The sequence below is a fragment of the Ornithodoros turicata genome, chromosome 8, assembly GCF_037126465.1.
Source record: "Ornithodoros turicata isolate Travis chromosome 8, ASM3712646v1, whole genome shotgun sequence".
In the NCBI taxonomy this organism is placed as follows: domain Eukaryota; kingdom Metazoa; phylum Arthropoda; class Arachnida; order Ixodida; family Argasidae; genus Ornithodoros; species Ornithodoros turicata.
This window is the reverse complement of record NC_088208.1, coordinates 14,610,321-14,637,029: the sequence shown is the minus strand read 5'-3', so window position 1 is coordinate 14,637,029 and position 26,709 is coordinate 14,610,321. Positions and strand designations below refer to the sequence as shown.

The window sequence follows — 26,709 nt, the reverse complement described above, 5'->3', positions numbered from 1 at the left end:
TGTGTGTATGAGTGAGCAAAAATGTAAGAGTGAAAGGAGGATGAGAGAGAGAGAGAGTGGCTGGTTTGTCCCTCCAGATGACGCACCCTGAAAGTCACTGGGAAAGCGTGTTAGCTTAGCTCAGTTGGTACAGCCCTGGACCGGCAATCCAGAAGATGTTGGTTCGAGTCCTACAGCTGGCTAACCTTTTCAGTGACTTTCATCTTTCATCGTTAATTTCTGAGGCAAATTGAGGCTTCGTATGTATTTGTCCCTTCTATGTTGTTCCAGCCTCAGAACATCAGTTCTTTCATGTTCAACAGTTGCCGCCTGCGTCGATCCCGTCGTATGAATGTGTGTATGAGTGAGCAAAAATGTAAGAGTGAAAGGAGGATGAGAGAGAGAGAGTGGCTGGTTTGTCCCTCCAGATGACGCACCCTGAAAGTCACTGGGAAAGCGTGTTAGCTTAGCTCAGTTGGTACAGCCCTGGACCGGCAATCCAGAAGATGTTGGTTCGAGTCCTACAGCTGGCTAACCTTTTCAGTGACTTTCATCTTTCATCGTTAATTTCTGAGGCAAATTGAGGCTTCGTATGTATTTGTCCCTTCTATGTTGTTCCAGCCTCAGAACATCAGTTCTTTCATGTTCAACAGTTGCCGCCTGCGTCGATCCCGTCGTATGAATGTGTGTATGAGTGAGCAAAAATGTAAGAGTGAAAGGAGGATGAGAGAGAGAGAGTGGCTGGTTTGTCCCTCCAGATGACGCACCCTGAAAGTCACTGGGAAAGCGTGTTAGCTTAGCTCAGTTGGTAGAGCCCTGGACCGGCAATCCAGAAGATGTTGGTTCGAGTCCTACAGCTGGCTAACCTTTTCAGTGACTTTCATCTTTCATCGTTAATTTCTGAGGCAAATTGAGGCTTCGTATGTATTTGTCCCTTCTATGTTGTTCTAGCCTCAGAACATCAGTTATTTCATGTTCAACAGTTGCCGCCTGCGTCGATCCCGTCGTATGAATGTGTGTATGAGTGAGCAAAAATGTAAGAGTGAAAGGAGGATGAGAGAGAGAGAGTGGCTGGTTTGTCCCTCCAGATGACGCACCCTGAAAGTCACTGGGAAAGCGTGTTAGCTTAGCTCAGTTGGTAGAGCCCTGGACCGGCAATCCAGAAGATGTTGGTTCGAGTCCTACAGCTGGCTAACCTTTTCAGTGACTTTCATCTTTCATCGTTAATTTCTGAGGCAAATTGAGGCTTCGTATGTATTTGTCCCTTCTATGTTGTTCCAGCCTCAGAACATCAGTTCTTTCATGTTCAACAGTTGCCGCCTGCGTCGATCCCGTCGTATGAATGTGTGTATGAGTGAGCAAAAATGTAAGAGTGAAAGGAGGATGAGAGAGAGAGAGTGGCTGGTTTGTCCCTCCAGATGACGCACCCTGAAAGTCACTGGGAAAGCGTGTTAGCTTAGCTCAGTTGGTAGAGCCCTGGACCGGCAATCCAGAAGATGTTGGTTCGAGTCCTACAGCTGGCTAACCTTTTCAGTGACTTTCATCTTTCATCGTTAATTTCTGAGGCAAATTGAGGCTTCGTATGTATTTGTCCCTTCTATGTTGTTCCAGCCTCAGAACATCAGTTCTTTCATGTTCAACAGTTGCCGCCTGCGTCGATCCCGTCGTATGAATGTGTGTATGAGTGAGCAAAAATGTAAGAGTGAAAGGAGGATGAGAGAGAGAGAGTGGCTGGTTTGTCCCTCCAGATGACGCACCCTGAAAGTCACTGGGAAAGCGTGTTAGCTTAGCTCAGTTGGTAGAGCCCTGGACCGGCAATCCAGAAGATGTTGGTTCGAGTCCTACAGCTGGCTAACCTTTTCAGTGACTTTCATCTTTCATCGTTAATTTCTGAGGCAAATTGAGGCTTCGTATGTATTTGTCCCTTCTATGTTGTTCCAGCCTCAGAACATCAGTTCTTTCATGTTCATCAGTTGCCGCCTGCGTCGATCCCGTCGTATGAATGTGTGTATGAGTGAGCAAAAATGTAAGAGTGAAAGGAGGATGAGAGAGAGAGAGTGGCTGGTTTGTCCCTCCAGATGACGCACCCTGAAAGTCACTGGGAAAGCGTGTTAGCTTAGCTCAGTTGGTACAGCCCTGGACCGGCAATCCAGAAGATGTTGGTTCGAGTCCTACAGCTGGCTAACCTTTTCAGTGACTTTCATCTTTCATCGTTAATTTCTGAGGCAAATTGAGGCTTCGTATGTATTTGTCCCTTCTATGTTGTTCTAGCCTCAGAACATCACTTATTTCATGTTCAACAGTTGCCGCCTGCGTCGATCCCGTCGTATGAATGTGTGTATGAGTGAGTGAAAGGAATATGAGTGAGAGAGTGTGGCTGGTTTGTCCCTCCAGATGACGCACCCTGAAAGTCAGCGGGAAGGCATGTTAGCTTAGCTAAATTGGTAGAGCGCTGGACCGGCAATCCAGAAGATGTGGGTTCGACTCCTACAGCTGGCTAACCTTTTCAGTGACTTTCATCTTTCATCGTTAATTTCTGAGGCAAATTGAGGCTTTGTATGTATTTGTCCCTTCTATGTTGTTCCAGCCTCAGAACATCAGTTCTTTCACGATTGTGCTTCCGATTTTTGCCTTGAGCTACTTGTTTGATGAGAATGGAGGTACAGAGCAATTGTGTGGTGCATGTGTACTAAATCTTCACTTTTAATTAGAAGGGTGCGAATATTGAAATTTTCGGATACGAATCGAATACGAATAACTACAAAATTGTCCTTCGAATATCACGTCATAGGATAACGGCTTCTAGGAGTTAATTAAGTTAATTAAGCCCCGAAAACAAGCATCGTCACAGTTGTCTTCTGCAGATCAATACAGAAATGTCCCAAGAGCTACTGAGGAATATGTATTAACGTCTCTATTGAAAAATACTGCAGAAAATCTCATAGAAACATAGCATTCTCTCAGAATTTCTTACAGAAGCGTCTTCGTCTCTCAGAATTTCCTACAGAGGATGCAGATTCGTATACATATCCTCACAGGCACCAATGAGAAAATATCCTGCGCGATAATTCAGGGTCTGGCCTTGTGATTTCTATGAGAAAACATCGTGATTCATACAGGACTGACTTTCTCACGAACTTCTCTTCAGTACTAAAAATTTTGAAGGACATTTCCCTGTCGGATGAACATGAAGCAAGAACTGAAGGGCCGCAGAGAGTGATATGTCGTCCGTGTTGGAAAGTAGTTCGCGCGATTTCGTATGTTTGTGAATAATCCCTCTTTGGTAGAAGTGTCATGGTTGCTCCACTTTGTCGTTCCTATTGAAACTATTAATATAACCTGCTATGACATTCCATCGTACATTAGTGGAGGCGTTTATTCCAAGTGCCAGCAAGTTAGTTAGTCTGCTTTGAAACGAGGAAGCGCATGGACGCAGCTACGCATCTCAAGCAAATATCGCCTGGCATTCGGGATTTTCGTCGCTTTTGAGGTATATAGCACGTGTGCGTGTGGTATATAATCGCCCGTGCTATGCATTCCCATTCTTTATGCGTCTTTACCCCTGTTCGCAGGTACTCTGTGGATCGGAAGGTAGAATGCAGTGAGATGGTTATAGCAACTGTGCTTTGGACAAACGGTATCTTACATATTTCTGTGCCTATCTCTCACGCCCACAAATGTTGGAAACCGTGCTTTTTGAAATGCTGTTTCTTCAAGAAGCGGCAGGCAGCGGGAATTAACTCATTGGATCCGAGTTCGTGGTCGTAACCCATTCTCGTTTCGAGAAAGTTGGATGCTGCTTTGACGCAAGAAAGCCTATGCGTTCCCAAGGTGCAAAACATAAACATGGCATAATCACATCAATAATTTTTGGGGGCCGTCGTATTGGACATTTCAAGTACGTCTACAATGCGTTGGGTCATGCCTTTCTGAATTTATTGGCTGGGCCACAAATGTTCTGCAGCATTCCTTACAGTGACGGCATGCGACTTACTTACTCTCAGTACTTCTCAGAAAATAAGTCTAGTTCCTTCAATTTTCATGTTGCAGTGCAGCTTTCTTAGGGTGTTTCTTGCAGGGTGGCCCATTACCCTTCCTCACAGGCTCTCTTGCGGGCCTCGAGGCCTGTAAGAAATCCTGTGAGAAAGCCTCACAGGCCACCCTGTAAGAAACTCTGTAAGAAAGCTGCATTGCCACTGCCTGTATGAAATCCTGTAGGAAAGCCTCCTTGCAATCCTACAGGATCCCTGTAAGAAACTCTGAGAGAAATTTTGTAAGATTTAGTCTCATAACCTCATAGAAATTCCTTCAGCGGTCTGAGAGATTTCTTTTGTAAGATTTTCTGAAGTATTTTTCAATAGAAGTACGCCTTTTCTGTGACAATTACGAACAGCAAAAGTGTCACAAAAAAGGCGTATGGCTCCCCTTTTCCAACAGATCAGGGCATAACGATGTTATTCGAGATGGTGGTTGGCTATGCGGTGAAGGTCATTTTTAAGAGTGCAAGCCCTACCGCTCACTGCAACACCACGTTAAAAAGCCCCACAAAAAGTAAATGCACTAAGAAGCAAGCAAGCAGGCAAGCAAGCCCAAAACCACGTGCAAGTGCCTACCAAGCAAACCCCATGGCTCCAGAATCAATCCAAATACGAAGAATCATGCAAAAATGCTGGTGCCTCTAAATGAGGTGCAGTGGTGCACTCTGTTTGAGTTCGCGCGCCCAATACAACAGTAGCAGCAACAAGGCACGTGCTTTATGACAATGAAAAAATGGCTAGGAAGCAAGCGAGCTGGTGAAGATGATGCATAATGTAAAAACCCCGAGACTAGAGAAGAGAGATTTTAGACTTCGTGTTGTGTCTGTCCCTTCGTGTTCCCTAGTCTCGGGGTTTTTACATTATGCAACGTGCTTTATATTTTAAGTGTTTACCAGCTCAGTTGACGTTGACCAATGCTGACCGGTGTTCACACAGCAACCACGCTGAAAATCAGCACCAGCAAACTATCTTGCTTAACGTTTTTTTTTTTTATTTTGTTACTCTAGGCATCACATCGTATCGAAAGCTTGCGATTCTAGGCGCTTGAGGAGCGTGGCCATCGTGGCAATATGACGGAGGAGTCAGCCCAACGTCGTCGAAAGAAGACGGGAGAAGCGTGTCATTGTGCCTGTACGACGGTGCATTGGACAGATGAAAGACAGTGTATTGCACTATCATTCGGACCGGGTAGCTTGGCGCAAAGTCAGCAACAATCAAAATGGGATTTCCCTGTACCTTTTCTGTCCTACCTGATCTTCTGGTAATGTTCTGTTCGTGAGACCTGGGAAGACAGGGAGAGAACAGGCAGAGCACGTGCTCAAGAGAAGTGTTTGTATATTTAGATTCAAGAGATATTTCTACGAGTTGAAGAAAACAGTGTCTCTTCAAAGCAGGGGCGGCCTGTCATAAGGTGTGGGCCGGCTTAACAAAATTTCCTGCTTTGCGGCAGAGCATCATCGAGGAGATAGGGTTGTTACATAGGGAACACAGCCCTATGGCTGCAATAAGAAGCGGCTGCAAAAAGGAGGGCACGCCCCCCCCCCCCTGCTTCAAAGTCAGTGCCAATAAATCAGTGCCAAACCTGAAAATGTAGACTGCTTGCAAATGGTGCCGTTGCTGCACTGCATACTTAATATGAGCAAGGGCAGGAACGAAGTGGTACAGGACGTCTGCAGAGATGTAGTTAAATTCTATCTTCGTAGACTTCAAAAATTCACTCCTCACTCTCAAGGTTCCATCCGCAACGGTTACGAAGACGTTCTTGTAATGCGCGGAGACCCGATACACCATCACTTGCAGCGGATGAGGAGAGGTCTCTCCTATATTGCCATAGCACAACACGGTGATAAGGAGCTCATTCCGGGGACCTCCTTGTTGAAACAGTCATTCTTCACTCCTTCCCAAGAAGTCGGAGCAAGTTGATGTAGGAACTGCTTGTTGCCTCTTTTTTCTTTGTTTTTTTCTTCTCGGCTCACGCCCCGCTTAACACCGTTTTCCAGCTAGCCTCATACCCAGCGCTTTTGCACTCGGCACACTATAGCAAGCAGGAAAGTGATACCAGGGAGGAAGCATACGGCTTTCCTTCTCTCTGACTTGTGCGGTAAACAGTTTTCAGTGTGCTCCTTCGGCTAGACGGCACTGCGCTTTCAATATGGCTGCGTCAACGGAAAACGGTGTATACAATGCAAATCATAAGGAGAGAGGCTGGAAGAAAAGCTGTGTGTGAGAGAGAGCGAGTAATGGGGGAGAGTAAAGAAGCTGCACGGATGCAAGATCGTCTCCCAATGTCCAAGCCCAGGAGGCGCCGCATGGTATCCAATCCGACGAAAGTCGTGCTTGCTTCCGTTGGGCTCCGTGTGCCATGCCGTGTGTGAAGCGCGTTTGTTTTGTCTGCTGTCACGTGGACGCTTGAAGTGTGTCTTATTCCGTAGGGAACGAGACTCGTACGCTTTACACCTTGTGCTGCGACATGAAAGAAGGGCGCACTCAATTCGCAAGAGACATCGTTCATAACATGCTAGGCCTAACGTATCGATCGTGGCGGCTTCCATGTTGAGTAGCGCCGCTTCGGTGGCTTGGTTCTAGTTATTATGAGAGCTCTATGGTATATACATGCTTGAGCTGTGCCGTTGGACGTCACGTGCCGGAGCCCGTGATACGTCACGCAGTCTTCTGCTCCGCCGATGCGCTCTATGGATGTGGTGAGGGTTTTTTAAAGGTGTGCGGAACAGAGCCTTGCGCATGCTCTGTAGGTTACCTGCGCTCATCGTTCGTTCGCAGGAGCTCATTTTATTCGTTGCAGAAGACGTCGCAGCGAAAAACAAAACCCACTTTTTTCACTTCCATGCTACTTTAAGTTTGTTCTAGATAATGATAGATAGTTTAGTTTGCTCTAGAAAGGTACACTTATTTACTGCTCGTCCCTTCTATTCAAGATGGGCCAACGGAACTGCTGACTGTGCAGCCTGCACGGTGGAAGCAGACACAGCGCATCTACTACTGCACTGTATATACCCTACAGCACTGCCCGCGACACCCTCAAAACACGTCTGACTGCTCTAGAACACGCACACCCCCGCTATTCCCGTCAGTATAGTGCGTCATTCGATCTTTGCTCGACTTCCTCCAGATGACAGGCCTCATGAACCAATTATTATTTCATCACCAACCTTGTTAACTAATAACCCTTGTTAATTAATAAATAAACAACGATCTTAAGGAAGAAAGGGACAGGTCAATGATATACACCTTCTGGGTATGAAAATTGTTCAAACCGTACGGAAGGGTATAAGACAGGGACTGATGGCAGTAGTTAGTCGTAAACCTGGGTATTGTCCATTTGTCACAGTGACGAGTACGTTGAGACAAGTGTCGTAACGCAAGCAAGGACAACATAACGTTGTCGAAGTTTGTCGAATACATCCGAAGAGTCGGGAGTTTAATTATTATACGGGCTCGCCGTTGGCGTTATCGTGGAAACGTTCGTAATATTGGCGCAATATGGGCAAGATGGGCTTGAGAATATGGGCAGCCCATATTTATCCCGTATGTAGCCTGGTTGCACTCCTCATATTGGTCCCATATTGCTAGCCCATATTGGCCGAATATTGATAACTTTGGCAGACCATATGGGTCGAATATTGCCGAGCTCCCAGCTCAGCACTCTTAGAAATGAACTTCACCGCATTGCACGCTCCTAGCCAACCATAATCTCGAATGATATTCTTATGTGCTCTGATCTGCTGAAAACGGGAGGCGTACGCCATTTTTGTGACAATTATGAACCACATAGGTGTCACAGAAAAGGCGTACGCCTACCGTTCAACAAATCAGGGCACAAAGCGATATCATTCGAGATACTGGTTGGCTAAAAGCGTGCTATGCGGTGAAGTTCATTTTCAAGAGTGAAGGGCCCATTCATAGCAGTGTATGACTCCATAAAGATTGCCGCTCGCTTTATTTAATTTTGTATTTGAATGGGCTGGAATCACTCAGAGTTTTTGTTTTTGTTTTTTGCCTTGCCTCTCTCTTTCCAGCTCTTATTTGTTTGTCAGCAGATATAACCACGTTGATCTCGTAAATGTCGTTTCTAGGCGATCCCAAAATCTCCTCTGACAACTATGAATCAGCTATCACCCTGCCCGCCATTCCATTATTTCTGATATTTTGTTGAGAGAAATATCCTACAACAACTGGGCTAACTCATATGTCAAGGCTACGGAAAACGCAATGGTGTTTTCCCCACGGAATTGGACATCCGAATACTGTCAGCGAATTTCTTGTTGGAATGTGCTATGATGGCTTTGGTACAAGTGCAGTCTATCTTGAAAAGAATCTCTCTGTCGTATACTAAACTCTGCTTAAATGATATTGGTATCACGTGGAATTAAAACCTTGCGTGTCAGGAAAATGTGACAAGTCGCTGTCTACACTCAACCGATGTGGACAGGACAAGAGGCAAAAACGTACTCGGTCGGACCGATTGATACCGATTGAAACCGGCTCGAATATTATTGATATTAACATTGCCTTGAGTTCGAGGGGAAAACACAGACGAACACAGGACGAGATGAACAGATAGACTCACGAACCAGCAATGAAGCTTTAATACACAAAGGGCAGGGGGGACAGGGTAAAAAGAAAAAAAGAGTTCACTCCGCGCGTCTCAGCGTATAGGTGAGTATGAGGCGCGTAATACAAACCTCTTAACGGTCGGTGGTAGCATCGATAACTGCACAAGGGAACGTGTGTTCTTGCAAAGAATGGAAAGATATTCCAAAGCAGTACAGATTGCAAAAAGTACGATAAAAAGTAAAAATATTGGTAACAGTAACAGTACAATGTATAAAAATATAAACATAAAAGCAAAACTCAGAAGTGAATAAGGTACGGAATAAAATGTGTTTGAGTCTGTCCCATGGAATTAGCCAAGATTAAAGAAGTTATCCGGGGCTAACAGGGCTAAGGAGAGTGACCAAGCCTTCTGGGATGAAAATGCTAGATTGTCTCACACATCCTTTTATAGTTGCTATTAGAGAGGATTCTGGTAGAGTGCGGGACAGTCTGTCATTGGAGGAGACTAAACAGTTCGTTCTGGGAAGGTCTGCCAAACAGCCAGAAGAGCCCTCCAGATGTTTAAAAAGTTCAGAAGTACTTGATTTGTTTTTGACATTATTAGCATGTTCCCGAAGTCTATCGTTCAGACAACGGCCACTCTGGCCAATGTAGGAACCCCCACACCGAAGGGGTATACGGTACATGCACGACTTTTTGCAGTCTACGAACTTTTTTGTGTGGGTTGTGGTGCATCGCTGGTGTTGACCACATTTCATGAAAGGTGTTAGGGTGGACAGCTTGTTGTGAACGGAGTAGTCTACTCTGATTCCTTGCGAGGCTGCAAATTTTCCTAAGGCATGTGAAATACCGTGGTAGAACGGTAGGACCACGCGGCGGTTCAGTGGGCGTTCAGGGTTTAGGGGTTTGGGGGGGGGGGTTCAGGAGATTTTGCAGGTGTGTATATATTGCATTCGACTGGAAGCCAGCTCCTTTGAGGCGGCTGATTTGTTGGGACACAGCGGTAGGGACTTTATGGATACAGGATTTTTTAACAGCAGAACCCAAGACGAAATTGATTACACCTGACTTTACGGCTTTGGGATAGCAATTTCCAGCAATTTCCTACGGCAAGCCATGTCCCACCATGCTTCCTGTCTTCCTTGTCAACAATGTCACTTCAAGATCAAGCCTTCTTTGCACTATGTCGTCTCGACATCACCCTGGCCCAGCTAGACGTCAACCTGTGCCTATACAGCCTTGCTCTCAGGAAAAGGACAGCAGATCCGGCCTTCTTCCGTCAAGTATTTTCTTGCAACGTACAATGGTCGTCCAAAAGGAAACTGTTACGAGCAATAAGGAACGTTTGTAGTGCCCAACGTGCTGAAATTCACTGGCTGATCACAAGGATGTGGACCTTATCGTACGGGAATGACTTCATGGGCTCCTCGGCTTTTAAAACTTGGAACTGGTATGTCACCAAACACTTTCGCATTCATTGGTATGACTTACGGACGTCTTACCGCTCCTCTCTAAAGGTTCGTGCACCCTGTCAGGGAGCCACCTCAAAAATGACACCTTTGCTTTTGAACCCTCATGGTGTTTCCCTTCAACTTAGCACTGAAAAGATCTTGAATCGTGGGCCGAAATTTGCTCTTAGTGTTCGCCCCACACGTGTTCTTTAGCGTCCTCCATCCATAAGATTGTCTCCTCAGCCCCGTCTAACGGTGACACCCGAGTCTCCCTGACACAACAATGTTTGCAAAAGTTACAATCGGCACTCAACGTTCCCTCGTTGCCTCTCTTAAAACCTACCGCCTGGCAACTGAACATCAAGCGGGATTTAGCAAAAAACTCCGCCGTCCTGCTCGAGACCGATAAATCCTCCAAATTCTTTATCTTACCTCAGTCAAACTTTAATGAGAAAGCTCTTGCCGCTATCTCTTCGGTACTAAAGCCTTTTGAGGGCAACCTCAAACTTGCTAAACGAATAGCCTTAGATCTTTTACGATCCCTGCCGTTGTCTGAACGATAGACTTCGGGAACATGCTAATAATGTCAAAAACAAATCAAGTACTTCTGAACTTTTTAAACATCTGGAGGGCTGTTCTGGCTGTTCGGCAGACCTTCCCGGAACGAACTGTTTAATCTCGTGCAATGACAGACTGTCCCGCACTCTACTAGAATCCTCTCTAATAGCAACTACAAAAGGATGTGTGAGCCAACCTAGCATTTTCTTCCCAGAAGGCTTGGTCACTCTCCTTAGCCCTGTTAGCCCCGGATAACTTCTTTAATCTTGGCTAATTCCATGGGACAGACTCAAACACATTTTATTCCTTACCTTATTCATTTCTGAGTTTTGCTTTTATGTTTATATTTTTATATATTGTACTGTTACTGTTTCCAATATTTTTACTTTTTATCGTACTTTTTGCAATCTGTACTGCTTTGGAATATCTTTCCATTCTTTGCAAGAACACACGTTCCCTTGTGCAGTTATCAATGCTATACCACCGACCGTTAAGAGGTTTGTATTACGTGCCTCATATTCAACTACGCTGAGACGCGCGGAGTGTACTCTTTTTTTCTTTTTACCCTGTCCCCCCTGCCCTTTGTGTAATAAAGCTTCATTGCTGGTTCGTGAGTCTATCTGTTCATCTCGTCCTGTGTTCGTCCTGTGTTTTCCCCCCCAAACTCAAGGCAATGTTAATATCAATTCAACACCAGCTAGCTTGCCTGCTCCTGCTATGTTCATCGAATATTATGTTGTGGTCTAATCCTGAAGCGAATCTTCAAAAATGACGGCCTCAATGTGCGCTCAAGCACGGGGTGCCGTGAAAATGTCGTCAGCCTCGCAGTATTTATGGCAGTAGCTACAGCGTTTAAATATTGAATCTATATTTTACATTTTAATACCTCTTTCAACAAAGTATTTTGTGATGAAACATAGAAGTTACTGAAAAGGTTAGCCATCCGAGGCTTTGAATGTGCCCTTTCTATGTTGTTCCAGCCTCAGAACATCAGTTCTCTCAAGTATTTTGTATTTATATTTAAATTCATTAAAAAATATATTCATGCCCACCCCCGACTTGCACTACGGTAACATACCTTGAACACTTCCGTGGAGATGACGCCGGACCAATACGACGGGAGAGTGGGGCCAATAACCTTTAATATCGGTCTTCCCTTGGCGTCATAAATTGTGAGGGAGGTATCCCATATGGTCCAATCCTCGGAAATAGACGCTATTTCTCTTCGAACAGGAACTCCAATTTTCATCTCCTGAAATGAACAATGCAATGCGATAATTAAAATGGGGTATGCGATTTGATTTGATTCGGGCTTTATTGCCGCATCAGCTTCTAAGGCCATCACGCGCCAAATATTACTGAAGACTATAGTCTTAAAAATGAACTTCACCACACAGCACTCTCCTAGCCAACCATCATCCCGAATGACAACGTTCTCGCCCCTGATTTGCTGAAAACGGGAGGGAGAGCCTAATTTGTGTCCATTATGCACGGCACAAAATAGGCTCCTCCTCCCGTTTTCAATTCTCCCCATCATGTGGGGATATTCTCAGGATGTCACTGCTGTCCCGCAATGACATCCTCAGGATGAGTGAGGGATGTCAGCGTGTTCTTGGGGTATATTGTGCATACTCGAGTGACTCCTTTCATTGACGTCTACAAGCATAACACCAGTCACAGACTTCTTACCTGTCCGAGGCAACAGCAGAAACATCCCTTAACACCGCCCTGGAGTCTGAGAAGGCGCTGGAAAACCATCACAACAGCGCCATCCATTTGGCACATTGAAGCAGTGAATGATGCACTTGCAAGACCGAAGCAATCTTGAAGAAGGGGGCATGGTGTAAAATCTGCATCACGAAAGAATATGGAAGGTATATGACACGAAGATGTTGTTCACAGTGAAAAAGAGATAAACACAGGCAAGTGAACACAGCGAGAGAGAGCATGTTGTACTCTAGGGTGCAATATGAGAGTTGCCAAATAACGGTTGAGGACAAAGCAACTCAACCGTTATTTGGCTGCTTTGTCAACCACGTGTAAACGCCAAGTACCCCGTCTCTCAGCACAGTTGTTGCTCGCATGGCTTGGGCTACGTTCACACTATACGTCAGTGAACGCCGCGAATGTCGCGAACGACGGAGATGCCGGTGAACTTGTCACTTTCATACAGCAATCCGTGAATCCCGCGAAGGTGCCGAAAGCCGCAGAGATGCGAGATGATGATGTGATGCCTTGTCATTTACATTGTCATTTACTGGTACCACTTTCTATACTTACCCTTTGAGAAAGTGGGAGTGGGAAGGAAAGAAGGAGGGAGAGTCCAGCTGATTATGAGACCAGGAAGGTTAGTTACTGTGGGAATGGGGAAGCGTATCGCCCCCGGCGATGAAACTCCCCGTTCATCATGTTAAAACAAAGTTGTTGTTATTGTCACTCTCTGGTTATGTTTTCCACGTAGGGCTAATTTTGTCTATCTTTCGACACGATGACTGGTTCGCTCCGCATTAGAGGGCTAGCACTCCTGTCAACTGTCGCCGCCACAGCGTTTGACTGTTCGAAAAGTGGCTCGCCAGCGGGCAGTGTAGATAGCATCAATAAATCATTTTGGACTGGATATGAAATGTCTTGGAAATTATTTTGGACACAAAGCTCGCTGTAAAGTTGGTCGTACACCGAAAGCCAACAGGCTGGTTTTGTGCATGCGGGTATTGCGGGTATACCCGCATGCACAAAACCAGCCTGTTGGCTTTACGTGCGGCTTTACGCGGATGGTGCTGGTATACCCGCGCCATCCGCGGAGGCATTGTGGTCTACCCGCACCTTAACCCGCGAAGAGGAAACTTGCGTGAAGATCCGAACCGCGCTCATCTTTACTTATATACTTTCTGTCGTAACTACATTAAGTCCGCTCGAGTCAGGTCGTAATCTTGTGTTTAGTACCATCATCTGGCACTTTCAAGATACGTCGAGGCTACCAGGGCGAGGTGCCTACTTGTTGACAGTTAACAAAAGCTTGTGTGCGGCGTTGACATCAGCAAAGGTTGAATAATGTGACGCACCGTTCCTCACAAATAATAGGCCGTCGTTCTTCGAGCCTTGAACGTTGAACCGCCATGAAGGATATTCTGCATGAAGAAACGAGTTAATTACTGCACTCGCCGACTAAGTATGTCGTCAAAAGGAATGTGGCTTCCTGTAGCTGTGAGTGTTCGCCACAGCTGACACGTGGAGATGTTTGTCGGTGTAGCCGAATATCAGAATGTTTGCGCCGTGAGGTGTTGCTAGGATCACAACAGTTCAACATGTTTGAAGTATCGTGAAAGCTTTCGCATAGGTTGCACTTGGACGATGCGTGTTTTGCAGGCAGAAATACAACCCACCGCGCTAATGACGTTTCCAGCTCTACTGGCAATCAAAATGGATAAGAGCCGCAGGATTTTCCATGTAAGAGCGCTTCATCCGGTCACTAAATGGTACTGACATGAACATTATACTGACTACCGTGCGGCCGAGTGAAGTATGTGGCGTGCTTTTCTTTAAATAGGTCGCGTTAGCGTGAATAACGTTCCTACGAATTTCAGCAAAGCGTGTTGCAAAGCTACTTTGTACAGTAGTTTGGTACAGAGATTTGTTTTTGTTTGGTTGTACAGTACAGTGGTTTGGTTTAGTACAGTGGTTCTTTGTACAGTGGTTCCAGCAGTGTGCAGTAGTAAGCGCTGACCACGAGCTGCCACCGCTGCTCTGGACACCATTAAATTAGCAATTAGAGCTAATTAGAACCCCCACAGTAATCAGCACCCTCCAGGGAATCACCACACTAATTGGGGAGCATCTAACTCGTGTACAGACCACACTGTGTGTTGTGGGCAACTCGTGGTCAGAAAAAAGAAGAAAAAACGGAGTTGGGAGAACAATTTATTATAAAACAATTTATTCTAAAACCAATGATGTTCAAGAAAGCGCTCCAGAATGGATGAGTGACCAGCGACCGCCATGTTGCTTGTTGACGCCCGGTAGTTCCAGAGATTGACGACAGGCGGCCACCTAGTTGCAAGGCATCACACCAGATGGTACCACCATCATAGTTCTATGACAGAAAGATAGAGAACAACAAGATACTAGCGGCGGATAAAATTGCAACATTGTCAAAAAAGTCTCAACGTGCACGTACAAAATGCCGGGAAAAGTCCTAACCGCTACAGCAAATGCTAAGCATGCAACAGCACAGAGAAAAGGCTTAAGGGGATTGATTAGGCCTAACCGCATCACTGCACAACAACTAACACAAGATAATTACCACAAAATGCGAGGCACACACCACTAAACATGCGAAAACGAGGAGAAAAGGGTTATGACGCGCAACGCTACAAAACTCAAAGCGTGGAAGTGACTGCCAAACCTGTCCAGTGATGCAGGGAAACCGCTACTGCAAATGCTAACTATGCTACAACAAGGAGGAAAGGCTGAACACAAGCGTGGTGCAAATTGCACAAACATCAGCAAAAACTGCTGCGAGAAATCACTCACCTTGCCCCTGCGACAACGAAGCGTCCGCTCCCGTCGACAGTCAAGCCACAACTGACACAACGTGTTGACGCCGAAGTGACCAACCGCACGTCCTCACTCCATGAGTGACGCAGGCCTGCGCCATCTGGCATGGCGGGTGGCATCTGGAGTGACGTGTCACCTAGCGAGCATGCAGGCGCCGTTCAGCGTGTGAGTGACGCAAGCACTGCTCTATGGGCGCTACGCATGCGTGCAACCCTTGCGCCCTCTGCGCCGCTGCGGCCCCCATCGAACGGTTATGGGCGCTCGTGGGCGTTCCCTGTTTCAGTTTTGCTTTCTTTCTCTGCGTGCGCTCCTAGTGGCAACGGCTCACTTCTCTGTTTGGATTTTGGTCTCGTTTCTTAGCGTGTGTTTGTTTGGAAACGTTCTATAAAGGGAGCATGCACTGTGCTTGCGTCATCATTCTGACTAATACATGGAAAGCATTGTGTGGTTTATTCTCCTGCATTTGTCATTGTTGCCAGGACAAGACACAAAACAAAGTACTTCGCGAATTTATTCGCAGTGTCGTGGAGGAAGCCTTTCAAGTCCACCGCCTACTGCAAACGCCTGGAATTGTTAAAAGCACGTCAAGAAATGTGTCAGTACAAGATCAAGATGCTCAACCGCATCTTAGTGGCGGACAGAGTGACGAAAAAGAAGTCGAACTTTGGCCTGGATAATCTGTATTGAGAACGCAGTTCGGACATAGAGGACATGTATACACCAGAGTTCGAGGTAACTCGTTACAAGTAACTCGTTACTGTAACTAAGTTCCTTTTTTTGGTAACTTGTAACTTAACTCGCTACTTTTGCGCCGTGGCAACTTTCAGAGGAACTCGTTCCTTTTTCGGGTAACTTTGCCGAGGTAAGTTAAGTTAAGTAAAGTTCCAAGTTACTTTTAACTCGCTTTTCACTCACGTCCACATATTTTCTTGCTTTCTCTCTGGTTCCTTCATGACATTTTTCCATAAAACGTGATATTCAATCAATGACAGTACTTTATTCAGGAAGTAAGAACCGCTGCCATTGAAATGAAACTGACCCATTGTGCACCCACACGGAGTAAGATGCTAGCGTTCGAATAGACCTCTACCAGAGAAACGTCATCATGACATTGGTAGACAGACTGAAACCAAAACATATCGAAGTAACTTGGATTGATTGATTGATTGATTATGTGTTTAATGGCACAAAGGCAACAAAGGCCATCTTGGAAGTAACTCGTTCTTTTTTTTAAGTAACTCAGTAACTGCGAGTTGCATTTCAGGCTGAAGAACTTCGTTATTAACTTAGTTACATTTTGCACAGGGTAACTTAACTTGTAACGAGTTCTTTTTGACGGGTAACTTCTCAATCTATGGCATACACACACCATCTGTCCTTACCCAAACCTTTTTGTTTCCGTCATCTTTTTAGTTGTATTTTGCGTAAATCGTGCGGTAAATCGACATTCGTAGCAAACGTGCTTAGGCACCTGAATGACGACGTGGGCACACCTCATTCGCATATATTCTACATGAAGAAATATGATTCGCTGAGCATGCTGGACGAATTTGGGGATTCTAAAATTTACCAAGCAACTACCACGAGAATGGGACACATCGCACTCTACGCTCATCAAATATGTACTCAAAGAACGATGAAATTTATTTTTCCTGACTGTCTGTCCTGTGTAGAACATAGTGAAGCCACAGTGAAGCCTTAGTAGAGCTGCTGCCATCTGGCAACGTGGTAACGTGAAGGAAACAGCCGATCAGCGTGAAACGGAAGTAGCCCGGGTGGCCCAATCAGAAGGCTTAGAATCAGTGGGGAGGATCAAGAAATCAGATGGCTTATAAGTGTAGAAACTGCAGAGTCGATCTGCGATCAATGGATTTAGAGTTGACCAATCACTGAGCAGCCAAGCCAGCTAATTAGCATACAGAGTCACTATATCTTAGCATGGACCAATCAGCGGGGCGCAGCCAGCTAATTCACGTAGGGGTTGGCAGGGAGATAAGTGTGAGTAGTATGAAGGTGCAGCATAAAGGTGCAGAGCTGTGCTATAGCCAATCATCAATCAGTGGGTTTGGAATGTGCCAACCAGTGCGAAGGGGCGGAGTCTGCCCACTCATTAGCAGAAAGAGACACAACTATGGTCTCCCAATCACCATGAAGGGGTGGAGCCAAGTCAGCTCATTAGCATAAAGGGGAGGAGCTACGGTCGCCTCCTACACACGGAGTGCAGATCACAAGCAGTAGTGCTTGACTGGTCCGAGACATGACGCTACACCCAGAAGGAACAGTACCAACGTTAACTGGCCTGGCGTCTTTCGATAATCACGCGCGAAGACGGAGGCGTGCAAAGCATTCACCCATCTAGGACGCTTATCTCTGCAAAGCCCACCCATATTTGCAGCCTTTCTTGCTGCTTTGGGACTTTGTGGCAGACAATGTTGCACATTTTTTTATGGCGTCTTGGGGGAGTGGGGTGCTATGAAAATCAATACTGTTGAGACCCCAGAGAAACTACCTCTTTACAGCTCTTAGTGAGAAATCAGATATTACGGTTGTTTCGGGTGGGTTGTGTTCTATGCGTCACTACATGACATAGGTTAAAGCCCCAGGTCAGATTTTTCGCTTCAGCAGGTAAGGAAGATTCGATTTGCTTCAAAATGCGAGAGGATGATCAGCGATGAAACCAAACTAACAATAAATTGTATTAGTCTGGTTGTATTGGTCCGGTGCTTCACCAGTACTAGCGGAGAGTGGAAAAATGAAATGAATGAGAAAGAGTGACACTAGATAAGACACTAGAACAAGAAAATAAATGTTTTGACGAGAGGACCTCTGGGTCATTCACGGTGTGCCCTTTAACCACTCCCTTGATGGCTATAATGAGGCCTCAGATGATGCTAGTTCCAACACATAAGGTATACACCATGAATTTTCGTTTCCTCATAATCATAGGACCAGTGATTTATTCTGAGCCCCCTGCACCCCTCAAGTGTTTTGCGCACCCTGTAACATTTCACCTGTACACTCCCTACGGGATGGAGACCTTGCTATTCCGTGCCCTCGTTCTTTGCAACACCCCCATATGATTAGGATTCCGGATAACCCAGTGTCAGGGACGATAGGCACGCGACACAAGCAGCACGAGTAAAATGTGTGCTTCACAGAGATGAAAGCTAAGGAGAGGTTGCGTCCCCTAGTCTTGGTCCCTGCCAATTCCGTTCATGAGCTCCACAATTTCCTTGTAGTTGCAGTTGGTGAGCCATGTTGGAAAAACATGCTTTTACATATTTTATATTCCAGCTGAGCTTCAACCTTGAGCAGGAACAATAAAAGCGTCCTCACGCGCGTTTGGTTCGAATAATAATAATAGGCATCGGCATCGCACACATGTGCTTTAGCTATAAAACAAGGTTTCGACGGAGGTTGTACACGTGGGTACAAAACAACAAGTTTATTGCATGGTTATGATTAGGCAGTTTACTCTCTCTACCCCACACATGAAGAAAGTTCGTTCTGCATCTATGAAGCACAGATCAGTTTGGAACAAAGCAATCGCCCAAAATGAGCGGTGACACACAACAAACATTTATCCAAAAGCATGTATTTCAACATCCTCCAATACATAAGAATAATCCCAAGCAACAAATAAAGTGTGGCGGCTTGTAGCGCCATCGGTGCCTGGCTCAAGGAAGAAGACAACATCTGGCGCACCCGGCCGCGGGCTTTTCCCGGTTCCATTAAAACAATCTTCACTTCTCGCTTCATCCTAGTCTCTTGTGGTCGCTCCTATCTTAGCTCCCACAATTGGTGACCTGGCAGAACGCCCGCACATTCTACCATCACTGGTCAGCCATGGGTCACTCCCCAACTCCAACATCTTCTCAACAGCATGGCCTTCCTCCCCAGGTCAATGTCACAGAACAGAAGCTGCCGAGTTTCTGGGCAAATGATCCCGCACTCTGGTTCATCCTCGTAGAAGCCTAATTCGCCAAACGGCACATTACCAGGCAGCAGTCAAGGTATCACCATGTCCTGACATCCCTTGCTGCCCCCATCATAGCTGAAGTACGCGACATTGTCGTTAAACATCTCGGTACCAACCCTTACGACACCATGAAGACGCAGCTCATTAAACGCCTCTTCGAGTCCCTACAACAGGGATTACGGCAGTTGCTCACCACTGAAGAATTAGGTGACCGCACTCCCAGCCAATTCTTACGTCGAATGTACCATCTCCTTGGCAGCGAGTCCTCAGCCCTAGACGATTCAGTACTCTGCGAATTATTTCTCCAAGGGCTACCGCACACGGTACGAATGATCCTTTCGACATCTCCAACTGTGTCGCTTAGCGACCTAGCAGAACTCGCCGATCGCATTATGGAAGCAACGCCGCAGTTTTGCGACAGCAATGCCGTTATTCCAACGCACCCTACTGAACCCGTCGCCCCCCCCTGTCAACTCCCAGTCCAGCCGTCTGCTCCTTCTGCGACACCCTACGATCTGAAGTTCAGCGCCTTTCCGACATCGTGTCGCACCTATCTATGCCTGGAACCTGCCACACAGATCAGCACTTCGACCCAGATGCCACCGTCTGTCAACGTCCACGTTCTCCTAGCCCGCAACGACCGCGCCCTTCCCGTTACCGTTCCTCTTCCCCTACTCGCCCCCAATATCAACGTTGCTGGTACCACGCACGCTTCGGCAAGGCCGCCACGAAGTGCCAAGAACCCCGTATATTTAAGAGAAACCCTGGGCACCGGCAACTAGAGACGACCGCTGTTGCTGGTCCTCACCAAGGTCGCCTGTCCAAAGTCTCCTTCCTCGTGGATACCGGTGCCGAAGTCAGCATTATCTCTCCTTTACCAACTGACCTCCGCCGCACCTCATCCGGCCCTTTCCTCCAAGCTGCCAACAAGACCCCCATCACCACGTATGGAGAACGTAGTCTTACCCTCGACCTCGGCCTGCGACGCAGATTCCGCTGGGTATTTCTCATCGCTAATGTCACTCACCCAATCCTCGGAGCAGATTTCCCAAGTCATTTCAACCTCGCCGTCAACATGCGCCGCCGGGCGTTGCTCGACGAAGCCACAACGCTCCGTGTCACGGCAGTTGCTACCTGCATACCATCATCCGGAATCCACATCCTGCGCCCGTCAGCCCCGGCACCGTACGACTCCATCCTCGTCGACTTTCCCACAATCACGTCCCCATCCAATGACTTCAAACCCATCAAGCACAGCGTCTTCCACCACGTCGAGACCACCGGCCCTCCTGTGTTCACTCGACCTAGACGCCTCGCACCCGAGAAGCTCAAGATTGCGCGCTCCGAGTTCCAGCACATGCTTGACCTCGGAATCGTCAGACCATCATCCAGCAGTTGGGCGTCAGCGCTTCATATAGTCCCCAAAAAGAACGTGGACTGGAGACCATGCGGAGATTACCGCGCACTTAATCGAGTCACTATTCCTGATCGATACCCCATTCCCTATATTCACGACTTCGCGGCCTGTCTCCAAGGATCAGCCACCTTCTCAAGGATAGACCTTGTGAAAGCATGTCATCAAATTCCCATGCACCCCGACAGTATCGCGAAGACAGCCATCACTAAACCTTTTGGCCTTATTCAGTATCTCCGCATGCGCTTCGGTCTCAGGAATGCGGCGCAGTCCTTTCAGCGTTTCGTCGACGAAGTTATCCGAGGCCTCCCTAACTGCTTCGCGTACATCGATGACATCTTGGTCGTGAGCCGAACCCCAGAAGATCATTGCCAACACCTTCGTGAGCTCTTCACCAGGCTGCAGCAGTATGGACTATCATTAATCCCGGCAAGTGTCTCTTCGGCGTACAAGAACTGGAGTTCCTCGAACACAGTGTTTCTCAGGACTGCATCCGCCCTCTTCCAACCAAAGTTCAGGCTGTCCGTGAGTTTCCACTGCCCTCAACACAGCAGAAGCTGCGGGAATATCTCGGTATGATAAATTTTTGCCGGCGTTTCATTCCGAACTGTGCTACCACCATGCAACCTCTGAACGCCCTCTTCTCCGCGAAAGCCAACCCGTCAGCCAAAATTGACTGGACAGACCATACGCTGGCAGCCTTCAATACCCTCAAGACCACTCTGGCAGACGCCGAGCTCCTCACCACCCACTTCCTGATGCTCCCACCAATTTCCTTGTCGACGCCTCCAACACCGCCGTGGAAGCTGTCCTACAGCAAGAGATTAGAGGAGGGGAGGGAGGGCGCCTGGACGCCTCTCGCCTTTTTCTCGAAGCCCCTCCGATGTGCCGAGCAGAAATATAGCACCTTCGGCCGGGAGCTTCTCGCGATCTATCTGGCAATAAAGCACCTCTCCTACTTCTTGGAATGCCGCGAATTCCACGTGGTGACAGACCACAAGCCGCTCACTTACGCCATACACGCCAACCGCCCTACGGCCACACCCCGTGAGGTTCGACAGCTCGCATACATAGCAGAATTTACGACCGACATCCGCCACAATACGGGAGCCCCAAAGGCCGCAGCAGACGCCCTCTCCCGCGCTCATATTGCGTCTGTCTCGCAGTTACCACCTACTGTCGACTTTTCCGCGCTGGCAGCGGCGCAAACCGGTGACCCAGTGCTGCAACAACTCCGCTCTGGCTCATCCTTGGACATTCAAGATGTCCACACCCCATATGCGGACACAATCCTTGTTTGTGGCACCTCTACTGGCTCCCCACGTCCCGAGCAATTTCGTTGTTCCATCTTCAAAATGCTTCATGCACCTTCTCACCCAGGAATTCGTGCCACTCAGCGTCTTGCTTGCCAACGATTCATTTCGCCTCGCATCAACTCCGACATCCGGCGCTGGACTCGCTCTTGCCTGGCTTGCCAGCGAGCGAAAATCTGCAGACATACAGTAACCCCTGAGCAAGCCTTTCTGCCTCCCTCTCAACGCTTCCAACATGTCCATGTGGACATTGTCGGGCCGCTGCCCCCTTCTCGTGGTTTCCGGTATCTATATTTACCTGCATCGACCGCTACACGCGCTGGCCGGAAGCACAACCCATCCAGGACGTTACCGCTGACACCGTTGCCCGAACCTTCCTGTCAGTATGGATCTCCCGATTTGCAGTTCCCGAAACCGTCACGTCGGACCGAGGCCGCCAATCCGAGTCAAAGCTGTTCAACGACGTCCTCAGATTGCTTGGGCTCGACGAGGCACAGGACCACCGCGTACCACCCTTCCAGTAACGGCATCGTTGAGCGCCTCCATCGGCAAATTAAGACTTCGCTCCGCGCGCAAGCCGATCCAACTCTTTGGGTGGACAACATTCCACTGGTACTCCTCGGCCTTTGCGCCGCTCTCAAGACTGACTTACACTGCTCCTCAGCTGAGCTCGTCTATGGTACCACCCTCCATGTCCCCGGTGCTTTCTTCGCTACTCATCAAGCCGCTCCCGTCAGTACCGACGCCTTTCTGCAACAGATGAGTGACACTTTCCGTGACATCCGCCCGGTACCCCCGCGTCTTTCTTCGGCCCCCTCCCCTTTCATCCACAAGGGCATCGACAAAGCATCTCATGTCTCCGCCACGACGGCATGCGTTCCTCCTTCCAGCCTCCGTACCTTGGCCCTTACAAAGTCCTCAGGCGCGCCTCAAAATTCTTCACGCTCGACATCGCCGGCCGCGAAGACACCGCCTCTTTGGACCGTCTCAAACCTGCGTATCTCGACGCGCATGACCACCATCTCCACAGTGTCAGCTTCCCCGACCAGCCTAGTACCAAATCTGACGCCCCTCTCCCACGCCACGTCCACTGGTCTCCCCACTTGGTCCGAACCACTCCGTTACTGGCCGGGGGAGTGTCTGTGGCGGCTTGTAGCGCCATCGGTGCCTGGCTCAAGGAAGAAGACAGCATCTCGCGCACCCGGCCGTGGGCTTTTCCCAGTTCCATTGAAACCATCACAACCACAAAAGGTTGGGCCATGCTTGGTAATAGTTAGGCTGGCCTACCTGGCCTTGCTTGGTACATCATCGGCCAACAAGCTGGTTTCTTGATACGGATCTGTACCCTGGCCAATAATTTGCCAAGCATTGGCCAGCCTACATTGTGCGAAGCTTGTGCCAAGATACAGACCAAATCGTTCCTGTGGCGTCGCTCATTGTCATACTGAATTCTCTCGCGGTGTGAGGTAACGATATATCATTATTTGTTTGTTTTACTCGTATTTCCCACAACGACAAGTGATCGCGACGTTTCAAAATGAGAAAAAGTAGAGCTTCTTTAAAGTATAAAAAAGCTCATAAGATGCTCGAGACCACAATACGACAAAACACACAACGGCATGTGTTTCCTGAGGAAAAACAGGTACTATACATACATGTCTCGTGAGCTTCCGCAAATTCGAGAGTCCTGTTCGCGTGTGTGTCAAAATGAAGGGTGAGGTGTCTAAATTTAATTTGGCGTGCACACGAACTACACTGAAATGATGAATTTCTTGTGGTATTAACTTGCCACGGAGGTAACGCTTCTGTTTCTTACTACTTTAGTTGTCAGAAATTCCTTTGGTCCATCGAAAAATTGAGCCTATGTAGTGCTACATCATTCTACGTTACCCTCTCCCCCAGGCGAGATAGGTCTAAGCTCTGGCAAGTGCTTGGCCAACGAGATCGTTTCTTGGTACGGATCTGTACCCTGGCCGACGGCTTTCCAATCCTCACTCTGCCTATCACTACGCAACGTCGCGCCAACGTTGGATGAGTCGTTGGCCAAATGTCATCCGACCTTTTGCCAACCGTCGACCATCGGCCATTGCTCTCTTGGGATGATGCGTGATTCACGTTCATCGCGAGACACACAAGAGTGGTTTTACAAGAGCACTGGAATGTGGTGATGAAATCAGGTGTCATGAGGTGATCGGCCGAAATAGATGCGGTCTGCGTCTCTTTTGTCGTTTTTGGAACACGAAGGTTGCACTGTCACCTCCGTTTCATAGCGAAGTGAAAGAGGCGAGGAAATGGCTACTTCCTAAAGATATACCTCAGTATTTTGGTCGGATACTAGTGCCCCCAGATGAAAATTCAAAACAAGGAGACTCATCCCTTTCATCTCTGCTTTGCACATACTCCACTCGTGCTGCATTTTCGTATGCTTGCAGTCCGCGACTTCGCATATTTTATGACCTGAAACAGTCATGTAACAAATTCGTGAGAAATAACATACCCACTGAAATTAGCCAGGACCTCTATCTGAGGGAATGGTCAAGGTCACTTTGTAAATGAACGCGGGGGTCCCCTTACTAGAACATTTATTTGCTTGCTCAAGTGTCTCGTACAGTGCAGGTCTTTCTCATTCAGTTTATTTATCAAGCCCATTTGAAGCTTGAGTGAACGGATATGATCAATACACAAGTCCCATCTGAAATAATGACAGACATCTCAGAGTGGGCACATGCTGGAAAAAGACCCTTCCTGAATTGAAATGCATTCGAGCACGTCGCTGGCACATCTTTATCTTGCCAGACGTGGACAAGACTCTACTCTATCTTTCCTGGACAGATGATTGATTGATTGATTGATGAGCGGACAATCATCAGCGCGGACGCACGGCCGAGGGCAAGCCTGAACGGCGCGCTCATTTTCTTGTTATATTGGTTCCATGTCTGATCATCCTCTCCCAAGATCTGTCTTTGGCCTTTAAGCTCCTGGCGACCCACAACCCGATTTGAGCTTCAGTACGTTTTCTGAGAGAACACGGACCAAGCTGCATTGACCTTGTTTCGTTAAACCTGGGCTTTTGCGATTGATGTCACAGTAGTATGGCTTCTATGGCTCATGGTCTACCTCCATGTACCTGTTTTATTGAGTAATATATCAAACTGCCGAATGGAAGGTGGAGTCAATGTCTGTCCTCACGTCAGAGACCCCATGGTCATTCTTGTTCTTTGGCCCCTAAAAACACCTTCTTCTAAAAACTAAAGAAGAGAGCTGTCCTAGATATGGGCACTGAATGAGGAGTTTTGCATGATCCCTCCCGGGAATTATGTCGAAACTATAAAAGACAGCCACGGCCATGAAGAGCTAATGACAACACCACGTATTGGTCAACTTACGCCAGATTTTGCACAGCGATGAAGAACGGATTTTTTTAAAATCTATGGCAACAGAGTTCCATATTTCTGTATCACTAATAGACTTGAACTCTAACGCAATGTGTATTTGTCCTTCATACGTGGACTTCTGTGGGTTACATGAAGCAGTTTTATCTTGAAAGTCGAATTTTTCCGTGGACGCGTACGTGTCATATTCTGGACGCGTTATTGGCCGAGAGACGTGTAACCTAAAAAAATCTCCTATGATCAAGCATCTTCTGTCTGTTCTCTGGACTCAGTAAAACGTTAGCCATGCCAATAGATTACGGGAGGCTCAAAAGCTATCTTCAGCGAACAGCGAACCTTCACAACGTTTTGAAATTACAAGAACGGCTTTAAAAGTTCCACTCACCATATGTATCGAATTGCTTCGAAAAACTCCCACCATGTGGTTCTACCGCGCCATAACCTGAAAAGGACACAGTGACCTCAATATGGGAAATGGAAGTATGGAATGCCCGATCGTGCAGGTATATATGTTGGCGAAGATATTCCCAAAGCCGGGCGTCATATAACTGGAAAATGAAAACTGTCACCGACTATACAGGGTGTCCCAGAAAACGTGTCATTGAATTATAATTAAAAACTACACCACCAAGAATCATGCAGTCAACGGCATTTGTTCTTACTAGGTTTTTGCCACCAACTGATGTGAATGTCATGTATCGTTTAAGTTTAATTATGCAAATACATATTTGCGAACTGAACTCGGCAATTTGCCAAGTAAAGGTCACTTATTTAGTCCACCAATATGAAGAGTCTGCCGAATTTACTCAAATTCATGATAATTGACAGGGATATTCACGAGCTATCCCATCGGAAAAAATAGCCGAACATCATGCTTTTCGGAGCATGGACCACAACGCGCTACGACATTTTGAGCGCAATCGCCCTCTGTCCGACGAAAGGAGTTTCCAAACCCAGCTCACCCAGTGATAGTAAAAAAAGTGACAGTTCCTGAAATTGGGATATGGGAAGCATGATACCAACGAAAGCCGGACGCGATAAGCCATGCCAGTATTATATTCTTTCTGCTACGCTGCGGTGTGGGCTGGGTTTCCAACCTCCTTTCGTTGGACTGAGAACGGTTGCGCTGAAAAATTATTTGCGCGCTATCCTCTGGAAGCCCCGTAGAGACGATGTTCGTCTATTTTTTCCGATGGGATAACTCCTGAATATCCCTGTGAATTATCATTAATTTGAGTAAATTGGGCATGCTCTTCACATTGGTGGGGTAAAAAAGTGACCTTTACTTGGCTAATTTCCGACTTAAGTTCGAAAAAATTTACATAACTAAGCTTACGTTACACGACATTCATATGATGAGGTGGAAAAAGCCTAGTAGGAACAAATGCCGTTGACCGCATGAGGTAGCGTAGTTTTTTTATTAATTCAATGACACGTTTTCTGGGACACCCTGTATG

General features: G+C 47.1%; 1 protein-coding gene across 1 annotated transcript in view; it reads right to left on the bottom strand.

Annotated features, from left to right (window-relative positions):
- LOC135365973 (phospholipid scramblase 1-like) overlaps positions 1–25,691 on the bottom strand; it is a 45,717-nt gene extending 20,026 nt beyond the window's left edge. Inside the window, exons 1-4 of the mRNA XM_064598616.1 lie at positions 25,638–25,691; positions 13,663–13,728; positions 12,290–12,450; positions 11,679–11,852 (exon numbers count right to left, since the gene is read on the bottom strand). Of these exons, the coding sequence (XP_064454686.1) occupies positions 11,679–11,852; positions 12,290–12,385 (270 nt within the window). The 5' untranslated portion in view covers positions 12,386–12,450; positions 13,663–13,728; positions 25,638–25,691. The remainder of the gene's footprint in view (positions 1–11,678; positions 11,853–12,289; positions 12,451–13,662; positions 13,729–25,637) is intronic.
- Between the last annotated feature and the right edge of the window lie 1,018 nt (positions 25,692–26,709).